Source organism: Zalophus californianus, chromosome 6 (assembly GCF_009762305.2).
Source record: "Zalophus californianus isolate mZalCal1 chromosome 6, mZalCal1.pri.v2, whole genome shotgun sequence".
In the NCBI taxonomy this organism is placed as follows: Eukaryota; Metazoa; Chordata; class Mammalia; order Carnivora; family Otariidae; genus Zalophus; species Zalophus californianus.
Window position 1 is genome coordinate 15,159,820 of NC_045600.1, and position 27,950 is coordinate 15,187,769.

The 27,950-nt window shown below is 46.3% G+C and overlaps 1 protein-coding gene across 2 annotated transcripts in view; it reads left to right on the forward strand.

The window, feature by feature from the left end:
• The window catches only part of KCNK10 (potassium two pore domain channel subfamily K member 10), a 130,625-nt gene that overhangs the window by 47,646 nt on the left and 55,029 nt on the right, over window positions 1-27,950 (forward strand). The window contains exons 1-3 of one of the 2 annotated variants that reach the window (XM_027572775.2): window positions 6,680-6,794; window positions 11,838-12,172; window positions 25,882-26,010. In XM_027572775.2, coding sequence (XP_027428576.1) covers window positions 11,948-12,172; window positions 25,882-26,010 — 354 coding nt within the window. In that variant the 5' untranslated portion in view covers window positions 6,680-6,794; window positions 11,838-11,947. Of the gene's footprint in view, window positions 1-6,679; window positions 6,795-11,837; window positions 12,173-25,881; window positions 26,011-27,950 lie in introns of those variants that run through there. The other variant, XM_027572774.2, reaches the window with a different exon arrangement.

The following is a 27,950-nucleotide window of genomic DNA, read 5'->3' on the forward strand; positions in this document are numbered from 1 at the left end:
AGCATGCTTCTCACGCTCCTCCCTGCTTGTGCTCTCTCTCCCTATCTCTCTCTCTCAAACAAATACATAAATAAAATCTTAAAAAAAAAAAAGAAGGAGCAAAGCCTTCTATGTGGGGTGCTGTGGGAGGCCAAGTCGGATGCAGCCATGTTGGTGGGCACAGGATCTGGCAAGGTGGAGGCGGTGGGGGCCCTGGGAAGAGCAGCCGTGATAGGGTGCCAGAGGTTCAAGCCTGGTTGTTTTTATATTTATGATTGGTATCACCCAGTGTCGTACTTACCTACATTTTTGGCTGGTTGTGTTGGGTGGTTGATGTTTGTGTTCTTCCTGTCCCCCTGCCATGGGATTGCCAGATAAAATGCAGGACACCCAGTTAAATGCAAATTTCAGAAAAATAATTTTTAAGTATAAGTATGTCCCAAATATTGCATGGGCTATACTTATCTTAATTTTAAAAAATCTGAAATACAAATTTAACTGCCTGTCCTGCATTCTTTTTTTTTTTTTTGCTGAATCTTACAGTGCACATTGAGTTGTATACTTTAAAATGGTTAAAATGGTGAATTTTATGTGATGTGAATTTTAGCACACTCACAAATCTAGCAACCCTATCCTAGCTAGACGGTCATGTAGAAGCTACCCTATGGTCTGCTTCTGGGTTGAGTCACCAGGACAAGTAAGAAATGACAACTTTGATGGATCCTTTTTTTCTGGTGATAGCTAATGCTTAAGTTCCCTTAGAGCACCTCAGAGACTACTGAGCATATAGTAGGCACTCATCGAATGATAGAGGCCGCATTATGTGCCATGGGGAACATTAGCCGACAGTGATCCGTGAACGGAAAGACACTACCCTGCTACCTGTGAACCACTTAGAGAATGTCAGGAAATGGACCTCACGCGGAAGTTTCCAGTGAATTAAATGGTATGGCACTTTTGGCTGTGCTTGAAGAACCAAGTGCTAACTCCATGACGTACCTAATCTAGCCCCGTGACTATGGAGCAAATGGCTTTGCTGGATTCAGCACCTCCCAGTTATAGCAGCTGAAATGCAACTGGCATCTGAGGGGCCATTAAAAATCTTTAAATGGCAGGGAACTCTTGGAAATGCCCTCAAATTCCAAGATAGCCGGGTTGTGTCATTTGCTATTTTAATTGGTTGTAACAATTTCTGGGCCCTTTTCCCTCCTCCTTTCTATGAAGAGGAGGAATCATAACCACAAGACTGTATTTCAAATGACCTCTTCAGAGGCAACTTCAAAGCAATTAAGTACAGGTTGAATCCAAAGCGTATGACGCATTAAACATCAGCTAGGATTTTCAAGAGGATTATATTCCTTGCTTAAAAGCCGAGAACCCAAAAGTTGGGTTTAGCTGTCTATGGAAAAAAATTTTTTTTCCTCTTGTGGTTTTTCCCCTGAGCTTTGCTGTTTACAGGGACTGTTGCGTCCCTCATTAGCATTGTTTACATGGCAAGCTGAACGCTTTCATTTTACGCTATTTTATTTATTTATTTATTTATTTATTTATTTATTTATTAAAAAGATTTTATTTATTTATTTAACAGAGAGAGGCACAGCGAGAGAGGGAACACAAGCAGGGGGAGTAGGAGAGGGAAAAGCAGGCTTCCCCACAGAGGAGGGAGCCCGATGTGGGGCTCGATCCCAGGACCCTGGGATCACGACCTGAGCGAAGGCAGACGCTCAACGACTGAGCCACCCAGGCGCCCCCGCTATTTTATTGAGCCCTATGATGTGCCAATATTCGCTAATTGGTTGTAGGTTTTTGGTTATAGGTTTCTGAGTCAGGACCTATGGTTCTTATAACTGGGCAGTTTCTTGAATGGAAATATGTTTTTGATGACGGCTTAATTGCTGCTAACCCATCACATAGAAAGGTCTCCTGGGTAACAGCTGTGGGTCTGAGGATCTATCAGAAGTAACATGGAAGAGGAAGTGAACTTTTGAAAACAATGCCAGAGCACACTTCTTTCTATACTCCCTTGCTTTATGAGCTGTTTCTTGGGGAGCAGGTTAAGGACCAGCGTAGCAGCTTGGCAGATTTCCTCACAGTCCAGGCAGGGATCTATTTGCTCTCTGAGATTTCAGATCCCTTTTCTAGATCCTTGAGTGCTAGGCCTTTTCTGAATTACATGGGAGTGAAGGTGAAGGTTGCATCCAACTTTTTGCCTGGTGAGCTCCTGGACAGCAGGGTCCTGCTCCATCACCTTTGTGCTCGCTGGTGCCTGACTCGTGATAGACACTTGACCAACATTTGTTGAATCCATTCCATGAATATTAATTGAGCTCTTATTATATGCTGTGCACTGGAATGGGGACTTTGGGAGATTTAGAGGCAAAGGGCCCAGAGTAGGGGGCATCTGGAGGAATTTACTCTCTAGCAGGAGGGATTACTAGTGAGAAAGGACTGCAGATATTTAGGGGGTGGAGTGAGGTGTTGGTTTGGCTAGAAGGACCAGCCTACATTCAGCAGCTCATGGTTGGTTGGAAAGTTCCCCTGGAGGCTGGTTCTGCCCTAGGATTCCCCTGGCAGCAATGACTCTTGGCTTCATCAGATCCCATTTGGTACCCCACACCTAGGAGTGCTGGTTTATTGAAGATTCCCTTCCCTATCTTTTTAGATCTGCTTCCCCAGTTTTTCAGGAAGTCTGTTGATTCCTTGAAGACTTCACTAATTAGGGCTATTAATAGTACTTGCAAACACTTCTCAGTCTTCAGAGAAACGGACAGATATGTTTGCTACGTCACTGTCTGCCCACCCTCATGAGGAACAATGTGGGTATTCTGTTCTCTTTTGGGTTTCTCCCTTCCTCCCTCCTGCACTCACTCCCAGCCTCGGATGGCTGCATTTGCAGCGAATTGCTGAAATGTTGCTGATGGCAGCAGCACTGATACTGCATTAGAAGAGCCACTTTAAGGGGGAAATTATCCAGAGGGTAATGCTGAAAGGCAAAGCCATTTTGTGGGGTGTTTTGTAGAAACCGTTTTCTGCCTTTGATGGATCTCATTCATTTTTGCGACTTAGTAGGCACAGTGAAGGAAGAGCCATCTAAAATTTTTTTTTATCCAAGTTTTTTTTTTTTTAATAGGAGGTTTTAGTGACTATGAAGCAAGCCAGGAGCACCGGGCGGCTACACTGGAGGGGCAGGTGGCTGAGGCTGCTTGCAAAGCACAGTGTACTGGGGCATGGAGACTCCATCTCAGTGACCCTGGGACAAGGCACAATGAGGGTACAGCTCATTCTACATAAACAGTTTGTTCTTAAAGATTATAAATATAAACTACAGCCCATTTTAGTCGTACACACAGCTTGCCATTCCCATGCTTTCCCCCACAAATCCTTCCATAAAGTAGAAGCTATCTTGCAGACGGATCGCCATGTACAATTTCAGGTGTGTGTACAGTCAAATACACCTTAATATCTCCATGACGTCTGTCAGGGCAGCTGGCTGTGTGGAACCGAGCTGAAGAAGGAAACTGTAGGTTTAGAGAGGCAGCCATCCCCAAGGCTGTTCGATTTCCCAGCAGCATCTAGCAGCCTGGATATGGTCTCTGAGCAGAGAGAAGGGGGTGTCTCCAGGTGTCTCCAGGAAAGGCCAGAAAGAGAGGGGGTAGAGTCTGTGAGCTGGAGAGTAAAGGGTTGAACTTGGAATCTAAGCTGGGCGGGGAGGGAAGAAAACACAGTGGGGGCACAAAAGAGTGAGAAGTGGGGGCAGGATGTGTTGTGGGGCTACTTCCTGGGAGAGAGCCAGGGGGATAGGAAGCTCCAGTCTGAAGTGGATTTCTTTACCGGCATATTTCTGAGGCAGGGACATTTCTTGTGATGATGGGGTTTGGGATGTGGCCATAGCAGGAGGCAGTTGTACTGGAAATCATTAGTGCCCCACCAGCTCTTCCAGAACGCTCTTCCTGGCCCTGTGCACCCCTCCTCCAGAGTCTGTGTGCTTCTCTCCTTGTAGCTTGTCCCTACAAAGAGTCCTTTTTCAGAAGAATTTCCTTGCTCTACTGGCATCTCTTACCAGGATGCTCCTGGGCATTTATGTCCCTCCGGGGGTGTCTGTAGCCAGTGACTGACTAGGGGAGAGAAGGAGAGCCTAGCTCCCTGGCCCCGAGGTGGGACAAACTTGGGGAAGTCATCTATACTGCGGAGCTCCCATGGGCTCAGGGGACAGGGCTTCAGCTGGAATCTACTTTTATTTGGTTTCCTGCCCTTCCCCTCCCTGCTTCCCCACTCCCTTATGAGCTTGTCCTGGAAGCACTTCCTAAATAAAATGCTTGCAAACCAGTCTTCATCTTGGGATCTGCTTCTGGGGAACCCGACCTGAGTCACTGGTTGAAGTGGATTGGAGATGATGATAATCAAGGAAATGGGAATTTTGGGTATTGGATGGATTGTCCTTGTAACAGCTGAAATAACTCAGGAGGCAAGCAGGACCTGGACGGAAGCTTCAGGGCATCAAGGAGAGAAGTGGCTCTACCACAGACAGCCATGGGAAGAGGAGGAAGTGGAGAAGCCAGAGGGTTTGGGTCTCAGAGGAACAGGGATTGGGACGCAAGAGGGTGGAGTGTTATTTTTCTGGGACAGGGTGGCTCTGACATTGTGGGTGAGGGAGATTGAACAGCCTCTACCTGAATGCCACACTCAGAGGACAGTGTCATCAGGGGAAGCTCAGGTGTCACTGAAGAAGGTGGAGGAAAGCTCCCTGAAGATGCTGAGAAAGTTGGGGAGGTCTTCAGTGTGGTGGACCTGAGGTGTCTTTGGAAAGGTTTGGGATGAAGAGGGCAGGTTGGGTCAGAGCAGAGGAAGCAGAGAGTTGAAGAGGGATTAAAGTTACATTGAGGGGAATCAAAGCTACAGGGAAGCCTACATCCACTGGTGTCCCTGGCCTTGCGCTTCTCAAAAGAATTTGTCCCTTGAGCTTCCTGGTGGATGGTGGTTTGGCAGCCTGGACACTGAGTGTGGAGTTTGCTGCTACCCCAGGCACAGAGTTGTCGTGTATTTGTTGAATAAATGAACAAAGGGCACACAGAGTTTCTAAATGCCCCTCCCTTTTCATCACTGTAAAACATTAGTGTCCTGATCACCTCTGTATTTTATGCTCTGATAACTATGGAATTTATCAAAGTACCTCTAGCTGCTTCTGTCACCATCATTGGGTGGGATGCAGTGAACAGATTTCCTCAGGTTGGAGAATGAGGCATTTCACTGACTTATGGGCTTAAGTCATAGGATTTTTCTGCCGAATGGATTAACATGACCTTTTCCGTTTTGCTTTCTACTGTGAATCTGTAAAAAGAATTGGTTCGATTGGTACAACCACTTGTGATCTATGTGCTTGAGATAACTGATACCCAAGGGAGTTGGCTGGGGTCAGAGGGCAGCATGTGGAGGGTGGGGCAAGGGGGCTGGGGAAGGCAGATGGGCCCTAAGCACATGGGACATTGGAGGCCATGTAAACAGCTGTGGGAATAATTGTGGGGCTTTAAGCAGGAGGAGGATTAGAATTTTAGAAGGATCCCCTGGCTCTAACCTGCTTGGGAAAGGTCCCCTTCATGGAGCCCAGTGAGGAGAGGTAACTGCTTTTGAGAAAACACCTGGGAAAGGCAAACCTCTGTCTGGAAGGCATGAGTCCTGACAATGGGATTTAAAAACACTTGGCCCCAGGGTAAAGGAGGTATCTGGGGAACTACAGCTGCTTATGTCATTTTTAATCCGAAAGGTAGGGGGAAAAATTTTTTTTTTTAAGAGCTCTAGTTAATTTCAATTATGGAGGAAAAAACCTAGAGCAAGAGATAAAATATGTTATTCAGGAAGCATTTTGGAACTAGACAACAGAACCCCAGCTGTGGCTGTGTGCCTTCAGGCCTTGATGATAGAGTCACAACAGAGGGGTCCATCTCACCAGCTTGGTGGGGTGTGGGGCCTGTTGGGAAAACCACAAGGTAGGGAGCCCCAGATCTTGGAAGAGGAGCAGGGCAGTGGGAAATGCCAGGGCTGTTCTGACCAGCTCAGCATGGACAAGGAGGAGCCCTGGTTCTGGGCTCCTTCTTGTCTTCCCTAGGAATTGAACAAATCATGAAGAACTCTCCTTAGACTATTTTACTCTCTGAGAACTTTAACACCTCGACTCTGGAAGTCTTTCTGTGGGAAGAAAATACTACAGTACTGGGGCAGCTCACACTACCAGATTCAATGAATTCTGCAGTCAGATTTTCTGTTGGGCAGGTGTGTGAAATGGGTATCATAAATGCTGGTAGATCTGTGGATGGATGCGTGAATGAATTCAGGAATGGAGCAGATTATAAGTAGGAGCAACTCAGTTGTAGGCAGTGTGCTAAGCTCCATACTGAGACATAGAGAGAGCATAGAGGAAGGACATCTGATTATACTGGGGGGTGGGCAGTCAAGGAGGACTTCCTGGAGGTGGTGACACATGAAGTGGGTTTTGAAGTAGGAGCTGTTGTGGGCCAGATAAAGAGTGGGGAGAATAAAGGTATCTGGGAAGCCAGAAGGCTCAGAGGGTGGCATCAGCAGGTGGCTCAGCATGCAAGGGTCAGGGTGCTGCTGGGTTTGGCGGGGTCAAAGGTTGTGTGTGTGGGGCATGGCAGCAGGTGAGGCTGGGGAGACAGGCAGGCACCAGGCCCTGGAAGGAGCCTGCCCTTTACTGACGCACTGTGGTGCCTTCAGAGGGGCTCAAGTGTGAGGCGGCTGTGTTCAGAGTCACACCTGGGAGAGCGCCACCTGGCTGTGATGTGGAGGATGGATTCGAAGAGGTAGGACTGGAGGCTCTCGAAGTGATTCCGGTGAGAGAAGACAAGGTCTGCCCTAAAGAGAGAGGTGGGGACAGATGTGAGTCAGGGTGGCAGCATGTTCTCAGCTCCTTCCTCCTCCCCATTCAGCCTGTTTTCCTCTTGTCTTGGCTCTCCGTCTCTAAAGGGTCCCAGACATTTCCTGATGCCTTGGTCTCTTCTGTCTGGACGCAAAGCCTGGCGTTTTAAGACGGCTAGGGGAGAGAAATCCCTGAACCCAAAGGGAGAGCCTTTTCTGTGGTGGCCTTTTGGGGACATGCATGGCTTGCTCACTCAGTGTGTGTAGACTGTCCCTGTGTTCTTACCAGGACAAGCTCGATCACCTTTAAGGTACAGCCACCAGATGGAAGCGGGAAGAACAAGGTCTAGCTGTGGGCGTAGGTGGAATCAGAGGGAGCTCGCACATTCTCTCTGCTCTTCTTAGAGGAGGGTCATGGTAAAACCAGCTGCTGTGAGGTTCCTCAGCATTCCTTCCTTCTTCCCGACACCCACCCTCTGCACTTGCCTCCAGTCCACATACACCCGGGGAAGCTTTCTGGGGATTCCAGACTCTGCGTTCACCTGGAGCTCTCTGGAAGCTCTGAGCTGCCGGTGCAGGTGGCCCTGGACCCGTTCCAGGCCTGGGAGGGCTGTGGGGAAGGCAGGAGTTCTCTGCTTCTCGCCAGTGTGTTGCAATCAGTTGTACTTTGCCTGGGTCAATGGGCAGAGTCAAGTAGCTATGTGACAGTGGCACCTCTGAGGTGGGCTGCCTTTCAGGTTTCCTAGAAACCCTGAGTCCTGTGGATGTCATTTGTTTCAAGTGGCGCGGAGGAGTGGAGGCACTTGGGGCTAGGTGTCTGAAGATGGGTCCAAGGATGCCTCTGCCCCGGGCCTTCGTGCCTCACCTGTCCAGGGGGATAGATGATGATAAGTGCTCTCCACACCAGGTTTCGTGACGATGCACTAGGTTCGTGCATGTGTAGGATCCTTGTCGACCCTCCCACAGACTCTGAAGGCAGGGGTGGGTCCTATCCATTTCCGTATCCCCAGCACCAAGCACGGTGCCCGGCTGACTCCAGTGTTTGTTGACCGAGTGCAAGAACGGGCAGGAAGTACAGGGCACGGGAAAGCCTGAAAAATTCAAAACTACCTCGAACCTGTTCAACCATGAAGAAGCAGATTTCCGCACGTGCTCCCATATCTACCTGTGTTTAGGTAGAAGTGGAATGGGCGAATGCTTGTGAGGAAACATTTTAAAATGAAAATTAACCGAAGGGATATTGCCCTTCCCGCCTTTTCCTTCTCATCAATTCTTGGCAGTGCGTTTAGTGCCAGATACTTTTCTGTGGGAGTTGTGAGGAATGATAGGTCATTACTTTCTATGCCCCATCCATTACTGATACATTTCAGAAAAAGGGCCCTTTCCACCAGGGGAATTTCTTTGTTTCCTATTCTTCTGTGCTTATGCTCGAGAAGAGAATTGACTTTGGAGTCAGATTATTCTCGTTTTAATCCTGGCTCCCCTACTTTCTGCCCCTTTGACCTCAGTTTAGCCATGTAATCTCTCTGGGTCTCAGTTTCTTTATCTGTGAAGCGGGGATATGCGGTGGCCATAACCACGCATGTGCCTTGCAGCCCTCCAACGGAGTCCTTACTATCTACTTTCTGCAGATAAGGAAACAGAGAAACTAAGGGGTCAGCCAGACACTGATGGCTTTGGAACTGAAACTCCAGTCTTTGCTCCTGGTGCTTTGGAAACTTGGGATTGGTGGATTCTATTCAGACTCTGCTCCCAGGGACAGTCTCTTAGCAAACTAGCATCAGGAACTGGTCTGAGAAAGACCTTTGTCAGGCCCAATTCTGCTCAGCCTCAGGAATGCTAGAAGCCCCGGAAATATCCATAATGCAAGTCAGTGAAGGAGACCCAGCTCCAGCTGACCTCTGAACTCAAGGCCATCATTGGGCTTCCTCCTAGTGTCTGTCACCTGACGCTGTGGGAGGATGTTCCCTAAGTAGGTTATCAAACCCCCAAAGTTGGGAGGGACTCTGACTTATCCCCACCATAGCACAGCGCCTCCTGCTCACTTGGCCACTACATAAATGCTTGTTACTGAGGGTGGTGGTGATTCTGATGGGCCTTTGTTTATAGTCTGAAGGAGTTAACAACAACAACAACAACAGAAAACAAACATTTGCTCTACGCCCGGCACTGTGCCAAGAAATGGAGATCCAACAATCAAAAGACAAGCTTTCAGACTCCCAGGGATTTCTAGGCTCGTGGGGAGACGGGCATGCTGAGTCTGCCTGGAGAGTCCAGGACAGCTTCACAGAGGAGGCAGATTTGAGCTGAAACTGAGGAGGGTGAGAGTTTCCCAGGCAGGTGAAGGTGGGGAGGGGGCTGCTGGCCAAAGGAACATCCATGAATTGTGGAGGCATGAACAGAGCATTGCTGTGTTGGAGCACCTGCTGCTGAGTGCTGCTGGAGCATCAAGCTCTTTCCCATTGAGCACCCCTCATCCACATGGTATGTGTGGTTTGGATGTGCCAAGGTCTCTTCCTTTTCTCCTCCATTCATGTAATCAGCATATTGTGTGCCAGGACACTGGGGTACAGAGGTGAGAGCGTAGACTCGGGGCCTGCCCTCCTGGAGCTCTAAGTCAAATGACAAGTAAACAGGCTCTATTAAGAGCACAGCACAGTGAATGTGGGCCAAGAGAGACCTTGATCTAGTGGGGGTGTATGAGTTTCCTATTGCTGCTGTAACAAATTGTCACAATCTTGGAAGCTTAACAGAATGCATATTTGTTATCTTGTGGTCCTGGAGGTCAGAAGTTCAAAATCTATCTCATTGGGCCAAAATTAAGGTATGGGCAGGGCTGGATCCTTCTGGAGCCTCTAGGGGAGAGTCTGTTCCTTGTCCTTTCAGCTTCTAGAAGCTGATGCCATCCCTTGATTTGTGACCTCTGCTTCTCTCTTTGTGTGTCTTTCTCTGATGTTCCTGCCTTCCTCTTTTAAGGACATTGGTGATTATGTTGGACCCACCCTGGTAATCTAGGATAATTCTCTATCTCTAGATCCGTGACTTAATCACATTTGCAAAATGCCTTTGGTGATGTAAGGTAACGTAGGCATAGGGCCCAGGGATTAGGACGTGAACATCTTTGGGGGCCATGGTTCCGCCAACCACAGAGGGAGCCAGGGGAAAAGAGGGGGAGGTGCTTCCAGAAGTGGTATTTAACCCCGGGCTTGTCAAAGGTGGGTGAGAGTGGAGGCAGGGAGGTCACTTAGGAGGCTGCTGGATTGGTCCAGGCAAGCCTTGATGATGGCCCCTGGGAGGGGCCCTTGAGGTTGGTGGCCCTGGGAAGGGTGAGAGGCACTGGGGACTGAGATACAGCAGGGAGGGTGAAGGAGTGGGAAGTGTAGGGGCAAGGTTGAAAGAAAGCTGTCCTAGACAAGACGAACCTCAGTATCAACAAGGGCCGGTAGGAACCTGAGAGTTGTGTTTTGGGGAAAGGATTAGCAAGAACATGATGCCCAGGGTGCTGATTCTGATTCTTAAATCTTTCAGTGAGAGATTCCAGATGGTTTTGCGTTTAGTGAGTCGGGAGGAAATCTAACATTTAATGATTTTATTTGCTAGAATCATGTCCAATAAACGGATGACGTTCCGCTTGGTTTTCAAAGAGAAAAGCTGATCTAGAGGCTCCAGGAGGAAAGGCAGATGTTTACAGACCTGGATTCCTTGAGGCGGCCACCCTTCTGTCCGGGTGTCGTCAGCATCATTGGTGCTCTGAACAGGGACGGAGTGACCTTCCCGTGCTTCTATTTGTCTTGAGTTTCCCAAGGCAGGGAGTGTGCAGTCCAGTCTCTTGAGTGGGCTTGTTTGCTCCACTTAGGTAATTAGCTAATACCATCTCCTAAAACCTTATTTACACAGCAGCCAGGCTGCACTATGACAGAGGCCATAATAAACATTAGTGTACTAAAGACAGAGCAAAATCAAATGCGTTGCTGTTCCTTGCTGCACAAGACAGCGTGCTGAAGTGCATGAGAGCATCCCGTGTGCAACACGACTCTGCTCTTCCTGCCATTCTAGAAAAGCCTCCAGCTTCACATATTTATTTCCAAGGTAATGAAATTGGCCTTCTAGAGACCAGGGACCTTTGAGAATCCAATATGTTCTCAAAACGAAGGGGGAATTTCTTTTTCAATGGCTTCTTACTGGAGGAAAATAGAAGAAAAATTCTGTCACTAAGGTCATCGCATTTTCTACCTAGAAATGTGCTTAAAATCTATTTTATTATTCTTATGTTTTTCCAGGAAACCAAGTTACTTGGCATGAAACATCACTCATTGTTTCCTTCCCTTAGTCCAGTCACCTGTTCTTTTGTTTTTCACTTTGGTTGTCTTCTGAAACCCCAACTTTTTTTTTTTTTTTACTATGTCTGAGTTTTGACTTGTCTGCCTGATAGCAAGCTTGCCTTGTTCTTCCCTTTGTTTTGTGACCACGACCTGGGATGGAAGGGACTTTGAAACTCATTAGACGTTCATCTCCTCTCTGCTCTTGGTATCCTCCAATCCTCAGTATGTGGACAGAGTAGCTGGGCATCAATCTCCTATTTATTCCCTCTCCGAGTTGCACAACACGTCTGTTTTTCAAATATGAAGGTTTGTCCTGCATCCTAGACATTGTTTAACCAAGGAAGCTTGAGAGAAGAAATGAATTCTAAATTACAGCGACCTGACTTTCAAAACTGGACCCTTGTAGAGAAATATAAGAATTTTAAACTCAGTTACTACTACTTTTTTTTGAAACACCAGAACTCCTGGTGCTCCTTTTCTAAGAACTCAAGCAGGCACCTCGAAACTGATCAGATCCTCTTACCGCCCGGCTTGGTGAGCCAGGTTTTCATGCTCCCGTTTGAAAGCTGGCTTGAGAAAGACATCTGTGCTTTGTTTCTGACGAGTTCCGTGTCTTGTATTTATCAACAAACTCTCTCTCCCCCTGTCCCCCGCCCTGTTTCTCAGTGGCCGTTCCGGCAGCAGCGCCCCCTGTGTGCCAGCCCAAGGGGGCCACTAACGGGCACTACGCCACCCCACGCCTCTCCATCTCCTCCCGAGCCACGGTGGTAGCCAGGATGGAAGGCGCCTCCCAGGGGGGCTTGCAGACCGTCATGAAGTGGAAAACAGTCGTCGCAATCTTTGTGGTCGTGGTGGTATACCTCGTCACCGGCGGTCTGGTCTTTCGAGCATTGGAGCAGCCCTTCGAGAGCAGCCAGAAGAATACCATTGCCTTGGAGAAGGCGGAGTTCCTGCGGGATCATATCTGCGTGAGCCCACAGGAGCTGGAGACGCTGATCCAGGTGAGCGGGGAGCGAGTCAGCTGCAGAGCAGCCTGCGGGCAGAAGGGGCAGCTTGGGTTTTGTTCTTCGGGCTCACTGAGTTTTGCCTTTGGTTGAGATGCTCCTGATGGTCAGGGAGGGCCTCTCTGGGGAGGTGACATCTGAGCTGGGACCTCAAAGGAGCCAGAGAGTGAGGCATGTGATGATGTGCGGGAAGGGGGTGCCACGCGTGCCACAGCCTTGATGCCGCGACGTTAGGAGCAGGCAGGGTTTCGCATCACCTGCTTTTGGATGAGGTGGCTGGAGGCAGAAGTAGGCGAAAGGGCTTTGGATCTTCAAATTCGAGTCCATCTCTTTGTGCTGATCAAGTTCCTGATTCTGAAGTCTGTGTGAGACGCTGGGCCAAGAGGGTGCCCTTAGAAGCCAAAGAAGGAATTTTAAATAAGCAGGGATGTGTTAACCTGTCCCAGGTCAATGAGAATGGAGTAAAGATCACCAGAGGGGGGATGGGAGGCTGTTGGCGACTTGACAGGGCAGTTTTGGTGGATTTATAGGGATGAAATAATAAGGATAGTCGTAGTAGTAATAATCAGGATTGCTGTTTTTGAACACTTATTGCATCAGGCACTGTGCTAAGGTCCTTGCATACCTTGGATATTAAGAAAAAAATATCCATAAAAAGATGGAGGCAGAGAACTTTGGGCTACCACCTAGAGAAGCAGGGCAATGAAAGCAGGGGTGGGGGTAGCTGGGAGGGCCATAGGAGACAGCGTCATCTCAGGTGGTGTGGTGGGAGCAAATGAAACAGGAGGCTCCAGAAGCCTGGGAAGGGCAGGGAGCCATGTCCCAGAGGGAGGAAGGGCAGTGGTTGGGAGCCCAGTTGGGGGGCTTCCTCGTGCAGGAGATGGAGGATGGCTGCCTCAGAGACTGAGGTTTGAGTTCCTATCCTACACATGCTCCCAAACCAGGAAGTGTAGGTCCTGGGTGAAAGGCGGTGACATTTATGGAGGCAAGGGAGAGTCATATCTTTCCAGGGGTTCTAAAGTTTGCAAGGCAGAGGGATGAAAATGATGGCTCCCGTGACTCCTTCTGCTCTGGGGTTATCTGCATTAAATTCTAAGGGCTACTGCAATCCAGGATATTGCAGGATTTGCAAGACTGACCTGGCTATTTGTATATTTATTTCAAACTACATTGATAGGCTAGGAGAATTATGGGGCTCCTTATGATCTGGAACATTCATAGCAATTGTATTCCTTTAAAGAAATTTTGATAATTTGACTTGACTTTTATAAATAAATAGAAATACACATTCTCCCCACCCCCCGGGAATAAATATGATTTCATATCTATGATCCTATAATTTTTGTTAAGAAAGAAAACTTTAAAATGCAAAAATCTAAGGGCAGTATTTCATATTATTCTTTCATCGATAGCTTTGTCTTTTTTCCCCTCACTTTATGAGAAAATGCTATCAAATTTGTGATGATGGGAGTGTTGTACCAATCTGTGCCAGATTTAAGGCCTAGAATGTCATAGAAAATGGGGGAAACAATTCTGGAGTAATTTTAAGTAAGAACGGAATTATACATGTTATTGTGATATGTGGTGAGATCCTTTCTATTTAGTTGCAATATATATAACAACCTAAAAAGTGGTCCGAATTGAATCTAGAGTCATGCTTGCATTTGCCTTCCTTAGACAGTGAGGTCTTGAGGAAAAAGATTATGTCATATTATCTTTGCATCCATGTGTAGCCTATGCATTGCTTTGCATCTAATTATTGCCCAATAGAGAAATCCTTTTTTTTTTTAAGATTTTATTTATTTATTCATGAGAGACAGAGGGAGAGAGAGAGGGAGATAGAGAGAGAGAAGCAGAGGGAGAAGCAGGCTCCCAAGGAGCAGGGAGCCCTATGTGGGACTCGATCCCAGGACCCTGGGATCATGACCTGAGCTGAAGGCAGACGCTTAACCATCTGAGCCACCCAGGCACCCGAGAAATCCTTTTGGATTGAGATATCAAACTAAATTTGTAACATTGGTGATACCATGAGATATCTGAAATTATTCATGCATTGGTTTATTTATTTATGTATTGCCCATTCTTTGGCTCTCTTCTTCATGAAAGAGCTCAGAGGCCAGAATGGACAGGATGGGGGCGTGTAGAGATTCTAATTCTGGTGCTGCCATTAAAACCTGTCCCCTACTTTAGCCTCAAAAATTTCTCTGGGAAGTGTGTGTGTGTGTGTGTGTGTGTGTGTGTGTGTGTGTGTGTGTGCATGACACACATACACATCCTTAAGGTCATTTTTGTAACAATTAAAAGCTACCCTGTATTAGACACCTTTTATAAGCCAGATGCCTTACACTCATTATCTCATTTATTCATTCCAACAACCCTCTAAGTTGGCACTATTACACCCATTTTATAGGTGAGGAAGCCGATTCTAAAATAGGTAGAGTAACTTCCCAACCCCCAAAGTGGCCAGCCTGGGGTTCAAAGTGTGGTCTGTCTGACCTTGCCCTTCCTCCAACCAATGAGTCTACAAGGTCTTTAGGTAGGTCTTGCTTTGCATAAACTCAGCTCTCTCTTAAACATTTGCTTTGTGTTTAACAGTTTCCAGAATTTTAACAGAGTCAAGAAACACTGGAGTTCCCTGTTTCTTAACAGAAAGCATCTCTCTGTGTCTTCTCCCTGCACCCACTGAGTGTGAGCCTTGGGCTTGGGATACTTTAAGATCTCCAGCCACTGTGATGTAAGGCTTTATACTTGTGTTTATCTACAGAGTTTTTCACAACACACAGGTTAAGCAGATTTAAATGTTGAATCTGTGTTAATCAAGAACAAATTGATCATGGTTTGCCTTTCAGTTCACTGATTCCTTCATAGCGTGAAAAGGTCCACACTATGGATTAGAGGAAGCATTCTCTCACTTCATGTGTCTGAGCAGCATTGGATATAGTGCTCATAAAACTTTTTGGAAGGGTTTTCAGTGTGGTATGTTCCAAGCTGGACAAACATAGTATTATTGTACTTCACCCAAGTCTGAAAGGAGTGACTGACAGGTAAAAAATGATATCAATGGTATTTATCTGGTAATGTCAGGACCCTTGGCTGGATTGAGTGAACCCCTCATAAAGTAAGCTGGAAGGTGTAATTCATGTTATTAATAATAAAAACAGAGTACCCAGAACCGCTTCACTCCCATGAAAGGCCTGGATAGCTTAAAAGAGCCATAGCTGGGGGAAGGGTTTTCAAAAGAATGAAACCACTGTTATGGGGTGCTGTGGGACTCCAGAGGAGACCGTTGGGTCACCGTCCCTGACCAGATTGCTGTTATGGAGGGAACTGTCTCAATGAATTCATCCATATGTTCTCTAAGTTGCTATTGAGTTCCTGTTGTATCAGGTCACATGCTAAGTGCTGGGGTTAGAAAAGAGGAGCATAAAATACACCGTGAGCAAGTTACTAACCTCTCTGTGATCCAGTTTCATTATCAATAAAATGTGCCTAAAATCCCTCACCCTTGGTAGTGTTGAGAGGATTAAAGCCTATAATTCATGAGAAGGGCTTTGAACGATGTTTGGCACATGGCGAGTGCTCAAAAAAAGATCGTTTCCCCTGCTGCTGGGGCTTGTAGTATTGTTCTAAGAACTCAGAGTTTCAGGCAGTGGTTCTTTTTTTTTTTCCTTAAGTTTTTGTTTTAATTCCAGTTAGTTAACATAGTGTTATATCAGTTTCAGGCGTACAATGTAGTGATTCAGCAGTTCCACATGTCCCCTGGTTCAAGCAGTGGTTCTTATTGGGGAGGGGGTTCACCCCCATCATGGGGCATCTGACAACATCTGGAGACATTTTTGGTTGTCGTGACTTGAGGGGGTTCTAGTAGAATGTGGTGAGTAGAGACCAGGGATGCCGCTAAATGGCCTGAATGCACAGGACAGCCCCGACACAGCAAAGAATTAATCCAGTCAAATGTCAACAGTGCCAAGGCCGAGAAACCCTGGAAGAAGAGGCACATAAACCAACAATTGGAATTTACTGCAATGGAGCTATTTTTTTTCCCAGTGTTATGGTGATATAATTGACCTACATCACCGTATAGGTTCAAGATGTACGGAAGAATGGTCTGAACGTATATTGTGAGGTGATTACTACCGCTGTTTGCTTGGCATCCATCACCGAGTATAGACCCAATAAAGAACAAAAGCAAAAAGAATAAAAAAAGCATTTCTCCTTGTGGTGAGAACCCTCAAGATTGACTCTCTTAACACCTTTCCTGTGGTGTTAGCTCTAGGCATCATGCTGTACTTTACATCCTGGTGCTTTTGTGTCTTATAACCGGGAGCTGTCACTTTTTGACCACCTTCCTCTGATTCTCCCACCCCCACTTTTGGCCTCTGATCTCTTTTTCTATGAGTTTTTTGTTTGTTTGCTTTGTTGCTGTTGTTGTTTTAGATTCCACATTTAAGTGAGGTCATACAGTATTTGTCTTTCTCTGACTTATTTTACTTAGCCTCATGCCATCAAGGTCCATTCATGCTCCACCTTGTATGTGTATTACTACAACTTCTTTATCCACTCCTCGGTCCCTGGATACTTAGGTTGTTTCTGGGTCTTGTCTATTGTAAATACTGCTGCTATGAGCGTGAGGGTGTGTGTGTTTTTTCAAGTTAGAGTTTTTGTTTTTTTTGGACATATTCCCAGAAGTGGAATTGCTGGCTCATATGGCTGTTCTATTTTTAATTTTCTGAGGATGCTCCATACTGTTCTCCACAGCGGTGACACCAGTTTGCATTTCCCCCCGGCAGTGCCCGAGGCTTCCCTCTTCTCCACATCTGCACCCGCATTTGTTGTCTCTTGTCTTTTTGATGATGACCGGAATGGAGCTATTTGAAGTATATGAAAAATGGGGGCCCCAGTGAGGCAAATGGAGGTCAGGGAAGTTTCTGTGGTCATTTATCTCTTTTAGTCCTTACAACTGTTCTAGAAAGATGGTCTTTTGTGCCCATTTACAGATGAGGAAACTGAGGCAGCAGGCAGCAAAGTTACATGCTCAACGTTGCCCATTTAGTAAGCAGAATATCTAGGATTTACTCCTGCGCGGTCTGACCACGTATCCTAGGCTTTTAAACACAACCTATTCAAACAGAAACGTGGACTATGGGAGGAGGTTCATTCTGCAGGCCATGGATAGAGGGCATCCCAGGGGTGCGTGTGGCCCATTGAGAGAGCTTCAGGTGGTCATTGGGGCTAGAGCTGAGAGGTATGGGAAGTGGTGGCAAATGAGGCTGGAGAGGTGAGTGGGGTTGGATTTGGGAGCTGCCCACGGAGGCTTGCTCAGGAGTTGGGCTTTATGCCCTGGGAAGTGGGGAGTCAATGCAAAGTTTAAGCAAGGCAGTGACATGATGAAAATTTTCTTCCGGAACAATAATTCTTTTAGCAATGGGGACTTTGGGTTGGTGGAAGGAGACACTGGAGGAAGGAAGCCCCATTAGAAGAATATTAGAACACTGGAGGTGAGAGATGCCAAGACACAGAGAAGGGGCCGCATGGAAGAGAGTCAGACAAAGAAAACTTGCAAATGACTCATTCCCATTCAGCAGAGATTTCCGGAGTGCCTGCTCAGTGCTCCGCGCCCCTCCTTGTTCAGGCAGAGCCCTGTGGGCACCGTAGCCAGCGATGAGCACTCAAGCTCTGCAGTTTCCCCTCCTGTGTTAAATCTCGTTCCTGCTTCCCGGCTGGGTGACTTGGGAAGTAGTCACCCCAGGCCTCAGCTTCCCATCTGTAAACTGGACATTGTGGTATTCGGGTCTACCTGTTCGGGTAGTCTGAATAGCGAACAAACAATTCAGTTACTTTTACTGTTGTGACTGCTATTATTTATTTGTTAGGGAAGGAAGAAAAAAGAAACCAGAAAGCCCCTAAAGTATATCCATCCTGGGGTCCTGCTAAGGGGAGAGAGAAGAAAGCTCCTAAGTGCCCTTTGGGGCTTCAATCTTAAATTTTCTAGTTGACAAATTCTCTCAATTTGCTTCTACTGTTAAAGTGTGAAGTCACCTTCACGGAAGTTGCTCTGCGAGTGCGGGTTTGGTCTGCTAACACCAATGGGGCTGTGTTTTGTGGCTTGAGCCCAGGGAGGCAACATAGCCGTTCCTATTCTATTTAGAGGGCTTACCACGGCCACCTAGATCAGCGTCTGTATCCTGAGCTTTGGTGGGGACACTGAGCCTCGTACATATTAAGTAGACACGAACGCTGACTCCCCTGATCACTGTCTGTACCCCCCTCCCCACATTGTTCCTCATGTGGTTTGGGAAACATTCTAGAGAACCTCAGGGACCCAGAAGACTCAGGCAGCCCCCAAGGCACAGGTCAGCACAAGGATAAGATGGCCATCATTCCGAGGTATGACTGAGTGAAAGGGCCTGTGTCCTCTGACTGAGGGCCTGATTGCTGTTCATCCCCTACTGAGGCGTGTGGATCTTCCAGTTTGATTCCCTGGGGCAAGCCACTTAACCGGAGCTGAGCCTCAGCGGTTCAACCCAGAGCGGACACATAAGAGCCATCCATCTCTGGACTCTCACCCAGTCTGCAGATGACTAACAGATTTCCTGCAGAGCTGTCCTTAGTGATAAAAGATGGCTCCCGCTTTTTGGTTGTTCGCTTTCCCCTAGGCATTGTTCTAAGTGCTTCCATGTCTGAGCTCATTTTGCCCTTGCAATTTTGAGCCTACAGGTAGATTCCATTGCCATCATGCCATTTTATGGATGAGAAAATTAAATCTTATTCTAAGTAGCTTGTCCAAGTAAGTGACAGTCGGTACATGGTTAAGTGGGGTTTTGAGCCTTGGGACACCTGACTCTGGAGCCCATAGGTCTAACCATTGTGCTATGCTGCTCACTTGTGTTAATGGTGGGTATTCCCTACAGTACATCTGGGCCTTTTCTAAAAGCTTTTACTCCAAGGAAAAGACTGGAGGGAGAAGGATGAATTTTTAAGGAGGCATGGGCTGTCTTACTTGGTACTGTAGTGGGTTTATGTGGACTATTGCATTTTCAAGAAGGGGGTGTCAAGGAGAGGAAGGAGCATGGCTATGAAAGTCAGGTAGACTTGGTCCCTTACTCCACCGAAACTAAGGCCACCTCTCCTAGGAAACGGTGGGACAGTCCCTCTCATTCAGAATATGAGGAGGAGGGAAGGAGATAACCCACACAGACCACCAGCAGAGAACCTGGCATCTAGCTGGCATTCAGGAAACATTATTTCCTTCAACTTGATTTGATGGCCATCTGATTCCAAGAACCTCTTTATCCTCACTGCTCTGACATGCCTCAATTGCTTATTTCCCTGTCCCCACTACAATTGCCTTAGAAACTTCTGTCGTGGCTAGTCTTGGAGAAAGCGATAACACTTTCATCTTCTGTAATCCTCAAAGAATAAAACCACAAGGCGGCTTCCCTGACTGACAGGGGGAGGGAACCATGGATAATGCTATGTAGCAGTTGTTTTTCAGGCTGCGAATGCTTACATGTTTTTTTTTTTCTTTTTTAAGACTTTGAATGTCTCCACTGTAGCTCATGGGGTCACACAGCTGTTTTCTCTCTAGGTATTAGCCACGTGGAAGGGTGGGGTGTTTCACCGGAGTGGGTGCGGTGTTGGGCAAGGAGACCCCCAGGGAGGACATGGGAGTTTCCATTCTAAGGGCCTTGTTGTAGTGCAGGCAACAAGGATTCCTTTCTCACCGGAGGGCGCTCTCGGGGGCAGCTCGTGTAGCGCCGCCCTCCCCCCACGAGTGAGCAGCCTACCTCCCTGTCTGGAAAGTTGACTTTTTTCCTGGCGTACTTCACTCAGACCTTGTTTTGGCAAGTTACTTAACTTCTCGGAACCCTCCTGACCTCAAAATGGGCACTTTCTATTCATGGTGGTCTCTTTATCTGAAGGAAACCTGAAGCTTCCAGCCGCCTGGCGTGGACTAGGTCTGGAATTTCCTGGAAATATGAGCCTTTGGATGCAGGGGTCCCTTCTCATCCTGCTATGTCTCTCCTTCCTTGACTGGTTCATGTCGTTTTATGTTGGTCAACAGGATCTCTGCCACTGGTTTTCATTTTATGATCTCTTGGGGATTTTGATCCTTTGCTAGTAAGTGATTAGAGTCTTAGATACTTTGTTCAGGACTCTGGCATACTGATTCATTTCACTGGCTCTGCTCTTTGGGTCTGACTCTGCCATGCTTTGGCGGCACACGAATTCATTTAAGATACGAGCAGCTGTGTGAGAGGACTGGGTACTGGGTTGTGTCCTGGGCGTGGACCTTTAATACTGTCATGGTGACCCAAACTGCTATTCTGCAGATACAGGAGGGCCAGAGATCAGGAGCTGCCAAACTCTTCTCTCCAGAAGCAGCAGCTGTTGGTTAATTTGCATGAGCCATGAACATTTCCCAAGGCCATGACATCTACCATTCCCTTCTTCTGCCAAGCCCCAAATCCCTTACTCAATTACTCACTCATTCACTCCTTCATTCATTAATTCAACAAATTCCATGTTTTCCTGCTGCGTGCCAACTTCAGTGCTAAGTCCTGGAGACACGATGGTGAGTAAAAGGGGTACATATAGTCCCTGACCTCTTGGAGTTTCTAGCTAGGATGACCAATCATCCCAGTTTTCATGGTTTTGGAATACTCATTAATAGCATCCCTTTCTCTCTCAAAATTGACCTGGTTTGAAAGATATTATGGTTACCCTACTGATAAGTAGTAGGGGAGACAAACCTTGTGCATGTAATCCCATGAATCAGTATAAATAAAACTGTGATGAACGATGCAAAGAAGAAGGAGCTGTCGGGCACATGAGCAAGAGAACTGACACAGGAGGACAGGGATTCTGGGCAGGGGAACTGAGTGCCAAGGCCCCGTGGTGGAAGGATGCCCAGGATCTCTGAGGACTTGAGAGAAGAGGAGCATATATGGCTGGAGGTGAGTTCCCAAGGGAACTTGGTAGGAGTTTACCCTGGGGTCAAGAGGGGGTCAAACCACGCAGGGCTTTATCCTAAGAGCACTGGGAAGCTATGGCCATTTCAGGCAGTAGGGTGGCTTGGCCCTGCAGCATCCAACATTCACGTGTGCCTCCACCCTTAATAGACCCTATTGAGTGAACATTATTTTTCTTATCTGCCTCCTTCCCACAACTGTGAGGTCTTCCGGGTTGAGTCTGTGTCTTTTATCCATATGTCCCTCATGCCTGGCACAGCGGCCAGCCCATAGAAGATGCTTGAGGTTTGAGGAATGAGTGAATAGGGCTTTTTATATCTGTTTTGGAGACTGAGAGCCCTTCATTCAGAACCTTCGGAGAAGCAAAGCAGAAAATTATTTTGTTTCTGGGCAAGAGAGTTCCTTTCTTTTCAGTCTGGCCGTCAAGGTACTTCTCTCAAATCATCTTTCTGTTTTTTTTCTGCATGAGCCAATTCCCTTGGTGTTCCTAACCTCCAAAGCTTTACATATTTAGGAACGCAACGATTTAAGGGAAGTATGGCACCTGAGCCACGGATTCAGCAGTCTGTGGAGATCCTTGCTGGGAGTCAGAGTGCAGAGCCAGCTAAGCCTTCTCCTTCCCCACCCTGGGCCATCCCTTCTTCCAATCAGCCTTTTGTGCAAGAAGTTTAGATCACAGCTGCGGCAGCAGGTGACCTCTGTTGAGTACAGGTTTGGGTCCTTTGGGCCCAAGGACACAGCTCTGACGAAGTGAAGTGACCCCGCCCTCCTGGTGCTCTGAAGTCAGAGGTGCTGCCCTTTCTCCAGCGAAGTGCTCATGCAGAAGATTGTTCAATGCATGCAAGATCGGGCCTGCAGCCCCCGGCCTGTCTCTACAGGCCTCCACTTCATTGTTATTATTGTTTTTATCCTTGAGGCTGTGATTCCATCATCGTTTAGTGAAGTTCTAAAGCTTTTAAGCTAGAAATTAAAGAGCTAATGGAAATTGGCATGGCACTGGAAAAAATGAATTTGCAAGTGAGGATTGTGTCCCCCCCCCAAAAAAAAACTCCCATAAAAATAAAACAAAAAGCATCAATGAGTGGTATGGTGTCCACATTTCTATACAGATGTGCTTGTGTTTGTTTAAAGTGAAGTGAAAATCTTAATGAGAATTTGGCTCATATAATTATTTTCATTATTTACCATCAAATGTATTCATTTAGATAACTAATATTAACTGAATGCTTGTCACGAAGCAGGTGCTATGTTTGGCTCTAGCGATCAGAACGCAGTAACAAAGGAGGCAAGGTGCCTTCTCCCTGTCCTCCAGAAGCTTCCAGTCTTGTCTTAGTTGTACCACTAGTTAACACTTGCATGGTGTTTGCTGTGGCCAGGCACTGCTCTAAATATGTTGTTGATCATTTAATGTTTACAGTGGTCCTTTGAGGTAGGGGTAAGCACCTGAAGGGAGGAGTTAAATTACTTGCCCAAGCTCAACTGAGAGGTAGAACTGGGATCTGGAGATGGGGAGAATCTGCATGATGCTCTACTTGCGGTCCCTATTCACAGAGCAGGAGTCTCTGACTCAACCTGTGGGACCTCCAAAAGGACCTTCTTTCACTGCAGAGTAACGATTAGCTGTTGGTTGTGCTCTAGAGGGACATGGCTTTGTGTCTTCACATACGGTGTTGAGGTCGGGTCAACATATTCTGTTGAAAACCAAAGTTGTGTTTATGGTTATCCTTCGGGTCTGTGGTTAAGAGTAACTTCTTAGTCTATTGAGAACAAGGAAAATTCTTTTCCTTCTCAATGGACAGAAGAGATGGAAAGCTTGCCGATGCAGGTTAACTTTATGGAGAAGTGAGGACTTAACCTTTCATTCTTTGAAAAATGAGGGCCAGATCACAAATTCTTACTTTTCTGTATTGTCCTATTTCATGGGGAAGAAGGTGACATAACAGATGAGATTTAGCACAATGTTCGCATGCTGGACAGAGAACTCTCTGTGGGAGAGAGGAGAAGGCAGGGTTGAAAGAATACTTTTAACCAGTCCCAGCTCTGCCACTTACTAACTACTACAACCATGGCCAAGTTACTTCTTTTTTCTGTTGTCTCATTTATAAAGTGGGAGTAATAACGTGACTTTTCATAATGGGGTTTTTGTGGAGGGTTGAGTAAGGGAAGAAGGCACATTGCAAATGCTGGCTACTAGCATTATTTTTATAAGTATTCTAGAGCTTTCTTCAAAGTCTCTGGGATTGTCTCTGCTTCCTTCTGTCCCCAGAACAAATTGCGCTCATTAGAGATTGGTGCTGGTTGTAGGGGCTGACACATTCTTTGAGGGGGCAGAGGAAATGAGGTATTAATTTGGGATTATGTGGGGCATACATCAAGGACCCTCAGGACCAGGGTGACTTTTCAGCAACACTTGGCAGATTTGTTCCTGAATCTGTAAAGGATGAGTCCAAATGGAGATGAAAGAGTGACAGTTCTTTAGAAAGTTTGCTGATCTCATCAGAGCATACACGATACCCAAATTCCTTACGGACTTGATGCTTTCCTCATGGTTTAAAACTTCTCTTATTTCATCCCTTATGTAGTCAAAGAGAGAGTGAAAATTAATTCTATATTGTAAGGCACAATTTGGAAGGTAAAAGAGCTCCCCCAAATATGGCTTGATCCCACATGACAATATTTAGATAGTCATTAGTGTATACCCAGGTGCTAATGGATTGAGTTTTATTTTTTTTAGACCAAATCTTTTTTTTAAGATTACTTATTTATATATTTGAGAGAGAGAGCACACTTGAGCATGCCAGTGGGGGTGGGGGAAGGAGGGGAGGGAAAGAGGGAGAGAGAACCTGGAGCAGACTCCCTGCGGAACACAGAGCCTGATGCGGGGCTCGATCTCATGACCCTGAGATCATGACCTGAGCTGAAACTAAGAGTTGGTCACTCAACTGACTGAGCCACTCGGGTACCCCATGAATTGAGTTTTAGAACATTACCCCCACCAGGGAATTAACTAGTGGTAGCAAGGAAAACCACTTGTCTAAGACCATAGGCTCTGGATGTGCGGTCTAGCTCGCCTCGAGTTTTGATGTTTTAGTCTCTAAACAGATTCTGTACTCATCCTGTCTGTTCTACAGGTGGCCTTCACTTTAGATTTATAACCAGGCTATAAAGTTTTGTTGAAAGCCTGCTGTTGGAGACCCGAGGAAGGGCTAGTATTTGACATATAACTAGATACAGTTAGGATAGCAGGAAAATAAACACTGTCATAATATTCACCGAGGTACGGAAGGTGGCTCTTGCTTTTTCTTTTTGTGGTCTGGTCTAGTTTTTGCGAATACTTCTTTGTGGGAGATGCTGAGGGGTTACGGCTGTAGGAGACCCAGCCTGGGTGGGAGCCAGCCTGCTCTCTGCAAGGCAGGGAGCTGGGCCAAGAGGGTCCGGGATGGGGAGAAAGGAGAACACTGAGGATGGAGAGAAGCTGCCTTTCCCGCATTTAGGAAGGTGATCTTCCTGTTGACAATTCTAATAGCATCTGCTTGCTAGCTTTGCTGTGCACTAGATACGGGACCATGGTCAAGGGGCTTGACTATTCTAAATCTCATGTGCCCCCTGGGGCAATAGTGATGTGTGTCTCCCAGCGTCATCATGAGGGTTGACTGAGTTCCTCTGTGCACTAGTAAGTTCTCAGAAAGGATTCCTGTTATTATTAATATTATTATATATGAAATGACAAGGCACACGGCTCAAAGGTTTATACCCACTGAAAAAAAATCCTGACAACCACCCTGCAGGGAAAGACTTCCTCATGTTATAGATGAAGAAACGGAGACTCCGAGAAGCTGAGTAATGTGCACATGATGAACATTTACCACTTTATGCACAGACTTTCTCTGTTGAAAGAATAAGTGCTGATGGGGGCTGTCCTGTCCACCTCTGCACTGAAGCAAAGACTCCTCGCAATCAGCCACAGATGTGCCTTCCTGGGGGTGGCTCAAGTTTTTGTGATGTGGTCTCACACTTGGATGTAAAATTGCCCCTCTCCTAGCACCAGCGTATTCGCTCCTGCCATGGTGAAATATTTATGTGAGAAATGCTTCTGGAGCAGGAGAAATAAAAAGCAACTGTCGCGAGCAAATTAATATCATACTTCCATTTCTTACCTGAGGCCCTTCTGCCATAGATGCGGAAGGAGGTGGAAAGATATTCTGTCCTGTTTTGGGGGTTTTGAATCATTAGAGGCATTTCTGAGTTGTAATGAATGTGTTCTGCCAATTGTCTTTCTCTGTCTCGTGGGGTTTGTGGTTTGCCTTCTGTCCATTAATGACTGAAATTTGCTCCCTTTTAATACATTTATGAAGTCACTTTTCATACCCACCGCCCTCATCCTGCCTCGGCCTCTGGCTAAATATCTATTTCATAGACCCCTTTGCGGACTGTGCCCTCTTGGGACTAAGAATGTGGTAGATGCAGAACCAGCTTTGGGTTCTCAGATGAGGTCCTTTCCTTTTGTCCACGTGGTGTAAGCTATTAGTAAGGTGACCATACGTCCTGTGTCTCCCCTGTCTTGTGGCCCCAGCATAGCCATTCACAGAGCCCCTCTTTACTTGGCAAGTGTGCTGGGTTGGACCGTGGGTCAGATGATCACTCTGGCTACTAGTGTCCACGCATATGGCGTCGATCGGCTGTATCCATCAGCCGGTCTCAGACAAACTCCGCCTTTGTTTGTTTTTCTTTCAGGTGCCACATAAGGCAACAGAGAAACAGATTATCTCACCGAGTACACAGATCATCGGAGAAAAGCCACAGACAGTTAGCGGTCCCCTGTGGGTCATCATTCATCCCACTGTAGTGCTAAAGCTCACGATGGTATCTTGCGCCATCTGCAACAGTGATTTGGGCAGCCTGGCATTGCCTAATGGGATTCCAGCATGGGGGTGGGAGGGGGGAGCTGGTGGGGGTACCTGGTGGGGGACCTCCGAGGGTTATCTTTACCTCCTGTCTTCCTATCAGCCTCAGACCCACCTCACTTTCAGAGGGGATGCAGTTTCTTTGTTATACCTTTCGGGTGGTCTTAACGCCGGGGGGTGGTAGTGGGAGGATGGGGGGAGGGGGACAGACTCTTTTATCTATTTGTTCCCCAGTTTTACTGAGATATGATTGACATATAATGTGTAAGCTTAAGGTGTACGATATATTGATTTGCTACATTTATATATTGCAAGGAATTACATTATACTTTCATCGTGTCACATAATTACCATTTTTTTTTTTTGTGGTGAAAGTACTTAAGATCTGCTTTCTTAGCAACTTTCAAAGGTATAATGCAGTAGCACTAACTGTGATCACAGCGTTGTACGTTAGGTCCTCAGAACTTACTCATCTTATAAGGGAAAGTTTGTCCCCTTTGACCAACATTGCCCCATTTCCCCCACCGCCCAGCCCCTGGGCAGCCACCACTCTATTCTTTTAGATCTTACCCCATTCACATTAGCTACTCACCTTCTTCTTCTTTTTTAAAACAATCATTATATTTCTTTTCGTGGGGCTACTTTCTTATTATGTTTCTCTGCTTTTACAAAGAAGTAAATTGCATGGGTCTAAACTTATTACTTTAGTTTGTTCATTCATTTATTATTGATCTGAACATTCACTCATGAGTTGTTTACTGGGTAGCTGGGTGGGTGCTGGAAATTCCAACTTAGAGGCTAAAAAGGAAATACAAGAATGAGTGGAATTAAATTTTAAAGTAATGCCCTCTTTATCTAGAGTACCCTTTTCCTGAAGGTCTCACATCATATCGAGTATAATTTCTTTTTGGATCCTCATAAGAGCTCTCTGAACTTGATATTGGTTGAACTTGTAAGTGCACACACGACGCTCACTGGGTCTGAGGTTGTGGCCTAACATGATGTCACTGTTGGTTATATCTCTCCCCTATAACTGATTTTTTAAGTGAAGCTGTACACAGCTCAGATGCATCATTTCATTATCTATGTGCTCAGACATTTCTAATGGGCTGGCTTATCTTCACTTTTGCAGCCTGAACGCAGAGAAAAAAACATAAGAGCAAGTGCATTTAATTTTAAAATGTTTTACTTGACTTCAAACAATTAAGATCATTAGAAAATACTTTAAAAAATTAATAAAGTTGGAACTCTGAGCTCAATCAGAAATATTCTTATTGAGTTAAAAATGATGCTTTTAATTCAAGTGATAGTCTGTTTAAACTATGTTTTCTTTCTGTGTGTATAGCCCGAGTTTGCCAATTTGTTTTAATTGTGGTGGTTTGCTGGAGTCTTTCTGACCCACCCGATCTAGACAGAATAATCAAACCTTGTTCCCAGGACTGGGGATTGTCCAAAGCCTCACCAAGGTCTTGGTGACTTGTTGGAGAGCTTCATTTTCTCCTTGCTTCAGGTTCCAAATCTCGTTCTGGCCCCACCGTGCCCATAACAGCCCTTATATTTAATTTCCACAAAACCACTTCCTCAAAGTATTTGCATGTGTAGCCCATTTTACTGTAGATTTGGGAAAGTGAGAGAGGGATTTACATCGCAGATATAAACAAAGTTAAAGTTGGATGCTGGATGCACCTGCCTTTCAAAGTCCCCGGCTTTGCTGCAGCTGAGCCCAAAGCTCCCACGCATCCATGGACACTCCTTTCTCACTTTTTCTTCCTTGTCTTCCTGCTTTTTCGGGGCTTTCACTCTCTTTTATCTGTTCCTTCCCTCTCAGGGTATAAAATCAATCTTTCCCCATGTTTATTTATTTTTTAAATTTTATTTTAAATGCAAAGCAGTTAAGCT